Source organism: Lissotriton helveticus, chromosome 1_1 (genome assembly GCF_964261635.1).
Source record: "Lissotriton helveticus chromosome 1_1, aLisHel1.1, whole genome shotgun sequence".
Classification (NCBI taxonomy): Eukaryota; Metazoa; Chordata; class Amphibia; order Caudata; family Salamandridae; genus Lissotriton; species Lissotriton helveticus.
The window spans coordinates 916729510-916742560 of NC_136057.1; the positions used below are offsets into that span (position 1 = coordinate 916729510).

General features: G+C 43.2%; 1 protein-coding gene across 2 annotated transcripts in view; it reads right to left on the bottom strand.

The window, feature by feature from the left end:
- LEMD3 (LEM domain containing 3) overlaps nucleotides 1-13051 on the bottom strand; it is a 212046-nt gene that overhangs the window by 153867 nt on the left and 45128 nt on the right. The window contains exon 4 of one of the 2 annotated variants that reach the window (XM_078676332.1): nucleotides 6969-7033. In XM_078676332.1, coding sequence (XP_078532458.1) covers nucleotides 6969-7033 — 65 coding nt within the window. Of the gene's footprint in view, nucleotides 1-6968; nucleotides 7037-13051 lie in introns of both variants that reach the window. The other variant, XM_078676325.1, reaches the window with a different exon arrangement.

The following is a 13051-nucleotide window of genomic DNA, read 5'->3' on the forward strand; positions in this document are numbered from 1 at the left end:
GCAGACAGAGGCAAGTGAGGTGCAGACAGAGGCAAGTGAGGTGCAGACAGAGGCAAGTGAGGTGCAGACAGAGGCAAGTGAGGTGCAGACAGAGGCAAGTGAGGTGCAGACAGAGGCAAGTGAGGTGCAGACAGAGGCAAGTGAGGTGCAGACAGAGGCAAGTGAGGTGCAGACAGAGGCAAGTGAGGTGCAGACAGAGGCAAGTGAGGTGCAGACAGAGGCAAGTGAGGTGCAGACAGAGGCAAGTGAGGTGCAGACAGAGGCAAGTGAGGTGCAGACAGAGGCAAGTGAGGTGCAGACAGAGGCAAGTGAGGTGCAGACAGAGGCAAGTGAGGTGCAGACAGAGGCAAGTGAGGTGCAGACAGAGGCAAGTGAGGTGCAGACAGAGGCAAGTGAGGTGCAGACAGAGGCAAGTGAGGTGCAGACAGAGGCAAGTGAGGTGCAGACAGAGGCAAGTGAGGTGCAGACAGAGGCAAGTGAGGTGCAGACAGAGGCAAGTGAGGTGCAGACAGAGGCAAGTGAGGTGCAGACAGAGGCAAGTGAGGTGCAGACAGAGGCAAGTGAGGTGCAGACAGAGGCAAGTGAGGTGCAGACAGAGGCAAGTGAGGTGCAGACAGAGGCAAGTGAGGTGCAGACAGAGGCAAGTGAGGTGCAGACAGAGGCAAGTGAGGTGCAGACAGAAGCATCAGAAGGGTAGAAAGAAGCAACATACGTGCAGAAATAGGCAACATACGTGCAGAAATAGGCAACAGAAGTGCAGAAATAGGCAACAGAAGTGCAGAAATAGGCAACAGAAGTGCAGAAATAGGCAACAGAAGTGCAGAAATAGGCAACAGAAGTGCGGGAAGAGGGGTTAAGAGAGGCAAGATGGGTGCAGAAAGAAGCAAGACAGGTGCAGAAAGAAACAAAAGAAGTGCAGAAAGAAGGAAACAGGTGCAGAAAGAGACAAAAGGGTGCAGAAAGACGTAAGTGGGGTACAGAAAAAGGCAAGAGATGTGCAGAAAGAGGGAAGAAGGGTGCAGAAAGAGGCAAGAGGGATACATAAAGAAGCAAATGAGGTGCAGAAAGAGGCAACAGACATGCAGAAAGTAGAAGAGATTTGCAGAAAGAAGAAGAGATTTGCAGAAAAAAAAAAAAAGAAAGAAATGTGCAGAAAGCAGCAACAGAAATCCAGAAAGAGGCGCAGAAGGAAGCAAGAGTGGCTTGCACACCATTACTACCAATTTAACACCCACATTTAGCAATAAGTAACAGGTGACCATTCTAGGTTTGCAAAGGGCCTGCCACCACGCTGTAATGCTTCTTGCTGCATTTTTCATAACGTTTGAGCTAGAAACAAGGCTTTCTTTGTTTAAATCTGCAGATTAGAGAGCAGATGATTAATTATGTGGCTAATGCAGAAAATGTATAATTGTGCGAAAGTCTGTGCAGCCAAACAGTTGCATAATTCCAGTAACCCTGCTCATACCTCCGACTAGGTTCACTAGTGTTCCTCAGTGATTCTTTCTTTTTTTGTCTCACTGAGTTAATAGTTGAGTGTCTATGGAAACGAGGAAGACTAAACTTGAGGTTGCAACTCCACAACACAGACTACCATACCACATATTACTCTCCATAACACAATCCCACTCTACATAATTCCTATACACTAAATACCACATACTTTCTAGCCACATAATTTCACATCACAACATACTACATAATTCCACTACACACAATGTACATCCACTCCACTCCAAAAAACATTAGTAAAAAACATTTACAACACCAATATCTCAAACTTTCGCAAATGCGAAACCTATTACATTGCAAACACTTCTTTAACTAGTAGTCGTGTTTGCAGAGTGGTGGAGAAAGGGTGCTGGGCCTCTGACCAGCGCTCACGAATACCGCTGCGTAGGACTTACAGGAGGTACAGGAGGGCTTCTTGGCCCCCAAAGTCCATCAGGAGTAAATTGGACTTCAGCCCCCATCCCGTAGCTTGCCAGGAGGCGCTTTTACAGAGTGGTGGCGAAAGGGTGGCATGGCCTCCTTAGAGGTTTTAGCAATCCCACTGTGTGGAATTTACTGGAGGACATCTTTGGGGGCCAACTACCCCTCCTATTACCTCTAGTAAGTCCCACACACAGCAGGATTGCCAAGTTCTCGTAGCTGGCCCCGCCCCCTTTGCCCACCACACTGCAAAGGCGCTCCATGGCGCGCTTTTGGATGGGGATTAAAGTCCCCTTCCCTGCTGGGGGTGCTTTACGGTCCAACTAGCCTACCTCTTGCCTCCAGTAAGCCTCACAAAGAGTGACTGCTGAGAGGTGGACACAGGCCATGCACCCTTCCTCCACCATGCTGCAAAAACGCATCCTGGCACACTCTTGGTTGGAGGATGAAGTCCCATTTCCTCCTTAGGGTCCCTGGGGGCCAATTAGCCCTCCTCTTATCTCTAGTAAGCTTCATACAGCTAGATTGCGGAGAGTGCTCATAGGTCACGCCCCTTTTTTACATGACTCTGCAAACGCGACTCGTGGCGCACTGCTGCTCCACTTGTGTCATGAGGTCCTCAGGACAAGAGAGGACCTCATTGCCCCACCAGCAGTGCGCCAAGAGGTCCCCCCTCTTTTAGTATTTTTAGAGCCCTGGGAACACCATCCCTCAGGGCCTGACCCTTAAAAAAAATAAAAAATTTAAGACTGGAAGGGGGCCACGAGGCCCCCTCCAGATACCGATTACGGCCCCGGGACACCATCACCCGGGGCATGGCCTTTTTTTTGGTCTCGCCTAGCAGGGCGCATGCGCTGCATAGGCAAAAAGACCTTTAGTGATGGCTTCGGCTTTTCAGCCAAAAACGTGCACGCGTTCCATTCCCTTGCTGGAGCGAGGTTGACACCATATGTTTGAAATTAACTTACAAACACATGGTGCCCCTGGCTAGCTCCCGCAAGGAAAATGCTTTGTGTGCTGTTGGGCGCACTCCCCTAAACCCTCCCACCTTTAGAGCGAGCAAAGTCTTTAAGCATAGGATTAGCCCAGTGCTATCCACATATGTAAAATTACCACTCCAAAGCTGTAATATTGTGCCTGGAGTGGTAAATGGCTTTTGTCATTTTACAGCTCGGCGTGGATAGCACTGTGCTAATCCTATGCTTAAAAACATTTGAGGTGAGCAAATTTAGAGTGTCGCTGGTGCTCTATACAGGAGCTGCCTTCCACCTAAACTTGGGAACTATCCAGAGTTCTCGCCTTTTTTGCATAATTTATGCGTCACTCTATGCCTGCAATGGAATTGTTTTGATTTATACTGGGTGCTCCCTTGTGTCTGGACAAAGCTAAACCTCTCTGAAGAGCTGTAATGACAGCGAAACACTTGTCAGGGGTTGCTTTTATTCATTTCAGGTTGGCTTGGATGGTATTTTACCAATCCAAAGCTATAATATTGTGCCTGGAGTGGTAAATGGCTTTTGTCATTTTACAGCTCGGCGTGGATAGCACTGTGCTAATCCTATGCTTAAAGACTTTGCTGTAGAAACGGCAAAAGACTGTCCATTTCTATCTCGGCGTGGTTAGCACTGAGTGTCGCTAGTGTTGAGGGTGCTGTATACAGGAGCTACCTTCCACCTAAACTTGGGAACTACCCAGAGATAGATAGATAGATAGATATATATATATCCATTCGCAAAGCCAAACAATTGGAGAGTCTCACTCTGCGTGCTTGCAAACTTCTTTATTGGCACCTGCTGAAAATAAAACGGCAGCTCCCGTGATGACAGAGTTCATGAGCCTTCATGATGCCGGACGCGTTTCAGGGAAAGTCTCCTTTTATCAATGGCAGGCATGTGGGGAACTTGGAGGGCAAACATATCTTTGCACTTCCTGCGTAGTTTTAAAGTATTTGCACAGTGGGTGTGGCTTAAGTGCATTCTGGTTGTAGAAGTCCATATTTAATCTTAAGTAAGCGCCTTCACGAAATGTTCCTCCATTATTTAACAACTTTAGTAGAATCATTGGTAACTTGCCGCTTTTACGTTCAGCCTTCTGTTTCAGAGTGAGGCTCTCCAATTGTTTGGCTTTGCGAATGGATATATTTGTGGCCTGCCACGGTCACGGAGAGCCCCATTGCTATCTATGCAAGTCCCGAGCACCGATGAAAGTGAGTGGCGCTTTGGAGCTGCGTGTAACTTTTTGACACTGAAACAGAAGGCTGAACGTAAAAGCGGCAAGTTACCAATGATTCTAGTAAAGTTGTTAAATTACGGAGGAACATTTAGTGAAGGCGCCTACTTAAGATTAAATATGGACTTCTACAACCAGAATGCACTTAAGCCACACCCACTGTGCAAATACTTTAAAACTACGCAGGAAGTGCAAAGATATGTTTGTCCTCCAAGTTCCCCACATGCCTGCCATTGATAAAAGGAGACTTTCCCTGAAACGCGTCTGGCATCATGAAGGCTCATGAACTCTGTCATCAAGGGAGCTTCCGTTTTATTTTCAGCAGGTGCCAAAAAGAACTTTGTCAAGCACGCAGAGTGAGGCTCTCCAATTGTTTGGCTTTGCGGATGGATGGATGGAGATAGAGATATAGATATAGATATAGATATATAGATATAGATATAGATATATATATTCAAATGTTCCTGACAGTTTTTTTCACAAGCGTATGTTTTTCTAAGTTGATATCCCTCTATACTCTGCTCCAGCTTAATGAGCATAAATTATTTTTCTGTATTATTTATACTCTGCTGAAATTGTTTTTGTCCAGTTCTGGAATTAATTTTGGGGTCCCATTCATTGCATCAGCAGTTCCCTTTGCACTATTTGATAGCAACCAACTGCATTAAAGTTGCAACTGATTGTTATCTGCATGTGGGAGAATAATCACTGTCAAATTCTTTTCAGAACAGACCTGTAATTATGCACCATCCCTTTCTAACTTAATCTGCACAGGTTTTTTTTTAGAAAATTTTGTTATTTGGTGATGTATTCACACACTGATCTATTCAGCCTAAGCCTTGCCTCTGAGAGAACTCAAATCATTATTCATAAGTGGGCATAATTTCCTTCTTCGTGGATGTAACAGCATTGCCACAGCTTTTTCCTACTAATTTCTTATAAACCCTCCACACTATCACTTTTAAGTACTACACCTACATGTACGTTCTTACACCGTTCACTGGTAGGGTTTCACTCATGTAGTCCATCTTTAATTTACAATTTCACCTGGTGTATGCTTGTATGCCACAGAACCATCAACGGAATTCAGGGAATTATGCCCTGGAGCAACTCGAGTGAAAGACCCTCCATTTCTTTTACATGTTGCACTCCATTATTGGAAACTGGCGATGAAATATGCTGGAGCACCGGCACCGTATGCCCATGTGCAGCTTACCCATGTTGCGGGGAATACTGTCTGCCACTAGATTACACGGTTGAATGGAGTCTGGTGCTGCAACTGTAGGGGACCTATTTTTAGATGGAAACTTAATGCCTCATGAAGAATTTATACAGACCTATTCGCCCCCCCCCCCCCCAACACTGTTCTTTGCGCATGCTGCGGTTATACAATATGTGCATAAATACTGGTTAGTGGATCAGAGGGGGCCTCCAACCTTTCGATTGTTACAGGCTTTGCACATAATGAGACACGGTAGTCACCTGGTTCGGTGGTTGTATCGAGGTCTACGCCTTCATTTGGGAGTTTCCTTGTTGATGCTTTGTCAGAGATGGGAGGCAGAAGTGTCTAGAGAATTTACTGACAGGGAATGGTTGTAGATTCTTGAATATCCCAGGCGCGTTTCCCCGAAATATTCGACTAAAAACTATACAGATTGTTGTTCTACATAGGGCCTCTCTCAAACCTCGGGTGATATAGTACATGTACCCAGATTGCCCATCGGAGTGTCCCATATGTCATGGCATGGATGCCGGTTTTATGCACATGTTTTTGTCCTTCCCCCTCCTTTGTGGAATTTTGGATGGAGGTTCTACAGGGCCTTACATATCTCTGAGCGCCCTTCTTGGGAGACCCCTGAGACCTGCCTTTTAGGGCTCTCCCGCCTCCACAAGAAAGCAAAAGTATTGTGCTGCTTCGCGAGTCTCATCTTAATGCTGGCCAAGAGGCTTATCACACAGGTGTGTCAGCAGCCGAATGATGAAGCATGCCACAGATTTCTGTGGGTGAGGGCAGTATTAAAACACCTGTGGGTTTTCCCTTCCTTTTTTCAGCGATAGTACTTATGAAGCTCCATTTCTATGTGTTTGTAGAATTATATTAGGGAGGATGGAGTGGAGCATTTCCTCCTAACCCTTAAACACACACAAGTTAAGTCATCGCTGATCATATCTGATAACCTTATACTTAAATAATTCAATCATTTGTCTAGTTCAGAAATATAGGATTGCAACATAAATATACGTTGGTATTGCACAATTTCTTTTATGATTTTCATGCTGAAAGAACCAATAGTTGTCTATGACGTATGTTAATTGATCTATAACAAATGTGTGTTCCTGGTCAGATGACAGTACTATATGAAAGAGTCAAATAAAGCTAACTTGAGATTTGTAATGGACATTGTTCACACACATACACACACACTTAAAACCGTACTGGAAGTTTTGGGTTATCATGTTCTTTCGTATATTTGTTCTGGCAAAGACCTGCTACTGCAAGCCAACATGAAAACCTTTTCAGTATACCCTCCGACTTTTAACAAAAGCCCAAAGTGAAATACATGTATAAATCTATACAATCGTCCTTCAGTTTTCCAAAAGTATAAAAGACACATTTTTACATTCCATGTGTATCAATAACAAAAAAATCTATATCAATCTGAGGTGTACAATCAGAGGAAACTGTTAAAACACACACAAAATGAATAGCATTTTTAAGGACAATTTTACGAAATGCAAATCAGCTAACAGAAAAAAATCATAGAAATCCCCTCCCACCTCATCTGTTTATACCCTTCAGTACTTACTATTAAATATGCTGCTGCCTCCTGGACGGAAAGACTTCGGTTGACAGTCACACCACAATCATGATCTCCTGGTAGAATTACATTCTTAGTTACAAAGGTCATCATCAGTTACATGCAAAAGAAATACTTTGATACTCCAAACAAATATTGGACACATTTAGATGTGTACATATAATACTATAAAGTGGCAAGATGGCCAATACCTCAGTCAAATGCACATTTAAACAAAACTGACTTTGCCCGACGTGATAAAAAGTGAAAACTAAAATAAAAAAGTTTCTGCATCAAAAGGATTTTCACAGAAGTCAAACATAACGGTTGCATCACAGTGCAGGACCTTAAAAACTTTTTACTGGTAGTGGGTGAGATTTGAATAATTTCATATTTGCACAATTACGCCAGATTTGAGAAAAATTACACAAGATAGCGCAAAATGAAAATGCTTTAGTGTGAAATATGCCTCACGCCCCTGTTGGGTGAGAGGATGCATTTCACACTAAAAACAGCACACAAAGAACACATAGGTGCTGCAATTAGTTACTCGCGTTTCGGTAATTTTAATTGGTCCGAGTCACCCACGATAGGATTTCTGCAGTCTTTAATTATGTGACCAGGCGAAATGGAATCATTTTAGGAATTTTGCGGAATAAGTGTAACGTGAAATGACGGAGATTAGGAGATTAAGCGGGCATCATGAAAAATTCACTCAGTTCTGCATTTTACCATTCACAGGAACCATAAAATTAAATGGGTAAACAAATGTATTTTAAAAGCTGCCTAACGAAGGCTAGAGCTACCAAATTTGGATTGTCTTTTTAAAAATATAATGCCTAATTAACAGTAACTTACGAAAAACAGCCTTGTAACATTACCCTAACTTATCTACCATAAACATGTAAATAATGAAGAAAAATGCAGCCAGATAGGCAGCAATCATAGAAAACTAAAAACAAAGACATAACTCTTTCAAAAGGAGCCAGCAGCTTTCTCATTTCTTATTTTGCCTTATACTGCAGCTTGCTTCAGAGACCCGGTTCTTTCGACAGTACACTGTATGACACCGTTGAAAGGTTCACTGCTGAGAACCAAGGAGATGTAAGCAAGGGCAGGTAGATGTTTGTTTTGACTTCAATGAAGATTACTACGACGCACACCTAGGATTACAAGAAATCAGGGTTCCCTTCTGCATCCTAGGATCTTCACTAATGACATTACAATGGAAAAAAAACTCATCCCAAAATCTTACTGCGGCTTGAAAGACCATGGATTGACAGTAAGAATGAGATAAGATTAGCAGTAAGCAATCTATCCAAACAAATTCCTCAAGAAAGCCCGAATAAGCGCTCGATTACTTTGGCATCTTATTCCACGCATAAGGATTTAGTGAAAGTGAACAGACCTACAAGTTGTGGTCCTGCAATGTCATCATGCCACTGATGCTTTATCGCTTGTTGAAAGAGCTCCTACTTACAAGATTCAGTAAGCTAGCATGATGCATAGAACAATCCATCTAGAAATAGACGGTTTGAATGGGTAGTATTCCATACTTAAAGGAACACTTTTAAACAACTTAACGATTTCATGCTGTCTTTTGTTTTGTCTAAACAGAATTTTGGAACTCTCCTAATCACTCAAGTGTGCAAAGATCTTTCTGCCGCTGGTGGTAAGGGATTCTTAAAATCCAATGACAATGAGAAGAATTCATGTATACTCATACACCACTTTCAGGAGGAATAAAAAGAAGAACGCTTATTGCTACCTTAACTGAATGTAACCCAATGCAAGATGAATGGAGGGAAAGTCTGAATGTCACTGATCTTACAGACAGACGTAATCACAATTGAAAATGATGTGTTCCAAAAGTAATGCTGCAAAAAATCTGTATGTATTGGCTCAAAGGTGGAAGACATAAATTAAGGTAACACCACATTGGTTTAACAAGAAGGTAAAGATTCCTGAATGGGAGGAAATAAATAATTTACAACTGGGATAGCGAAAAACAATTTTTGTGACCGACTGTTCACTTAAGCTGTAATAGCTGCCAATTGCCTCTTAAAAGAGGAGAATTTGAGTCCAGTCTTGGTCAGCTGAAGCGGGAAGGCAACAGGATCATTGCTTTTCTATTAACACCATAGATAACAAGCATTGGCATAGCCAATAGGTCTCGCCTTTGGGGCGTTATAAGTGTTTTGACAGAGCTACGGGCTTTGTTGACGTTTTTAATATGTGTTGTATAGTATTGTGAATGTTGCGCAGCAAGGTTTTAAGTTGTAATTAAAAAAAAGTGTTATAACCATTTCTGGCACCTTATATATACAGAACTTATCATAGGTTAGGTTTGCTCTATAAGCGTCGGTATTAATAATTAAGTGCCTTGGTGTGTCCCAGAAACCACCAGCTCAAATTAAGCACTGTAGGTTACAAAATGCAAAAAGTATATTAAACGGCACGCACAATAACAGTATCGCAGTCTATAAATAAAAGCTATATCAGAAATGTGTTTTACTTGTGCGTTATAAAAGCCAAAGAGCATGTAAAACATTGCGCACAATAACATCGCAGCTTATAAATAATAAATATATCAGAAATGAGTTTTACTTGTGCGTGTTATAATGCGTTTTAATATATCTTGAAATGATGCTTATAAAAAGCACTCCAAAACATTTGGGTCTAGTTCGCACTATAAGCGCCGGTATTGACTATTAAATGCGGTGGGGAGTGCAGGAAAACACCGGCTCAAATTAGACCTACTATCAAAAACAAGCATTGGCATAGCCAATAGGTCTCTTCTTTGGGACCTCATAAGTGTTTAGCGATGCAACAGTTGATGTTGTTGCACCAAGGATATTGTACTGCATAACTAGACCGATTGGCTATGTGAATGCTTGTTCAGCATCACCACTTGCACTCCACCGTCCTCAGCTATTTCACTAACACTTGCTTTAGATCAATTGCCAGAGAAACAGGATCTGAGGGGTGGATCCGCTGAAGTCATTGATTTGCTGTATGTACTAAAACTGCATCATAAATGCCCCATCAGTTTTCCCAGATTTTAGTCAAAAGAAATTATGTTTTTTTCTTGATTATGAAACCTTTTTTATTCCATCCAAGGTGATGCTCTCATACCATCGAAGAAAAAGGTTTTTGCTTTTTAAGCTACCTGTAGAGACCCATGAACAGATAAACCAACTGGAACTCAATTTAGGTCAATGGCTCTGGCCATACTGTAGAACACTATGACTGATGATGATTTTTCGAGTTGTTACATAAGTAATGATTCAATGATTTTAATAAGGTTTTAAGGATTCTTATTGATTTTATGTGAACTTTCTCCATGTGTGTACATTATGATGGTGATAATAAACCAACAGAGAAGAGATGGAGGTCTTTGCCAGACTGGGCTTATACAATAACATAAGGCAAATACTACAGAATTACAGATATTAATCCTTAATTATTTACTAAAATGTTTCAAACTCATAGAAATATAAATAAACTTGTTTTTACAAGTAGGGTGCATTATTTAACAGGAAGTATGTTAGCATGATCAGCTCGAGTATTCAGATTTCCAAGGTTTAATCTCTTAATGGGTTTCCAATGGCCTGAATCTACATTTTAGAACAATATTCATCACCTATAAAGTAAGTTATCATAATTCTCTGTCATACGTGGCACAGGATATGAAAGCTCTAGGGAAAAAACGAATTCAACGAAGAAACACATTTAAAAATCATAACATTAAAGAATCAATAAAAGTGAACCAATACCATTCAGGGGCTGCATTAAGAGTCTGAATTGCTGATCTCTCAGTACTCCAAACAACCCCTTCTTACGGTGCCTTAAAAAATGGGATGAAAGTTCTTACTAGATAGTACACTCGACAATAAGGAAAATACTCTCAACTTGAGCACAGCCTTGCCTACCTGAAAGACAAAATTTTATTTGAGTTACCTGTATTGAAAAATAATACCAAGAAAAACCTGAGATTCCAGTTTCCTCCTTTGGTTGGGGATAAGTTGTCGCTTAATAATTTTGTGTTGTTCATTGACTTCTACTCTGCTCATTGTTTTTATATGTTGACTCATGTACAAAGAAGGGAAGGAGGGGTGGAGGACCGAATAGACTACACAGTGTAAAAGTATGCCCTCCCAAACAATTTGCTCACTAAGGTATCTAACCTGGCTGTAAGGACCAAGTTTCACAGAGGAGGTAACTCCCACTGCTTTGCTATAGTCTTATCTCTTGATTCTAATGAGTGTTTTAAAATAATTATGTCTTCTTCGATGTGAAGTGCTTTGTCAAAATGATGTGGTCCGTGCTATATAAAAGTTAAAAAAATAATATTTAAAATAAAAAGTGCTATTACCAAATTCTTCCTAGTCCTACAATCCTTTCAGCGCCTTCAAGCCTTCGCCTAAGCTAACAGACTGAACAATGGAAACTGAGCACAAGTGACTGGTGGGCACTACAGATTGCATGAAGGGGGAGTAAGAGAGTGTCACATCATTCATTCATGCACGCGGCACAAGCAGCGGGAGTGAATGAACACTACTTCAGAGTGCACAAAAGACAGACTGCCGAAAAACACTGATTAGGGGGTGGGGGGGTTATGGGGGGGGTTATGGGGGGTGGGGTTATGGGGGTTGACCGATAATTACCAAGTAAGGACAGCCAAAGTCATTTCAACGGCATGAGGATCAGGGTAGCGCACATTGTAAAAACACCGAACACACTGCAGCAAGGTGGGAACAGAAGCATTTGAGACAAGCGCGGGCGCAAAAGTGAAAGCAACCATAACATGATCCAAAGCAGATGGCTCCCGTAAGCTGGATGCTGTGGGAAGAAACATTTACTGGAAAAGGTGGGACATGCACCAGCCTTTGGCCAATTGCGTGCTTTCATTTGTGAAAGCCACACGCAAAGGTCAATAAAATGTGTGGAAAATCGAAACACACACGCACGAGTTTTCAGAAAAGCTGGAGTGATTCCAAGAGGTCCTTTCCTAGAGCAACCCATGCTAGGCTCGACCTAAAAAGGTAAACCATTTAAAAAGGCATGCACTTCTCTGGTCCAAGGATTCTTAGCCTTTTTAATTATGCATGGGCCATCTTTGGGTATGTTCAAAAGCACATACTGGATTTATTTGAGAACCATGATGTCAATTGCAAGTATGTCAGACTAGAATACAATAGCTGATGGGGAAGGGAGGTTTGCCTTTTAGATTTCCCCAACAGAAAACAGTTAAGATGGCCGCCTGGTGGTAGGAGCTCTGGTCCGGAGCTCCTAGTGCTGGGGATCCCTTTCCGGAATTATCCCCGATAGCACGCACCACCATCAGCGAGGAAAGCATGCAAATGGCCGTAAAGAAGTAACTGGATTAACGAGTAACTGGAGTCAAAAGTAACTGGTAATTTTGATGCAAATCGCATACCTGCAACCTGGACGACTGAGACCCCTGCAGCCTCGGCGGAGCAACGGTGGAGACAGGGACGGCTGGAGCTAAGCGGTGGTGCCACAGGAGGTGCCTGCGATTGCCGCCTGCAGTGGACTGCCCGGTCATCTGATTCCTGATACCCGCTGTCTGCCTGCGGGCTCCGTCTGCAGTGGACTGCCCGGTGCCTGCCTGCGGTGGCGGCGGCACATCCCGGACGTCTGATCCCCGCTGTCTGCCTGCGTTCACCGCCTGCACTGACTGTCCGGGGACCCCAGACGGGACTGCGGGAGGAAGACATGACATCGCCACACTAATGGATTGACAGGACATCTGAGTCCCGCTGAGCCTGCGAACACCGTCTGCAGTGGACTGCCCGGTGCATGCCTGCGGTCGCCGTTACATCCCAGGCATCTGAGTCCCGCTGCCTGCCCAGGGATCCCAGAAGGCGGCGGGAAGTCCCGAAGTCCCGACACCGCTGCACCAGGAGGACGGTGTGGCTGTCACGGCGGTCGCTGTGTATGTTTACGGAGGGCTCGCCGCCCCCCCCCCCCCCACCGGAGAATGATGCGAGATCAAAATGGGCTAAAGTTTAGTGGAGGGGAAATGCCTGGTCACACGATGTATTTTGCGGGAGAATGCTAAGCATGGT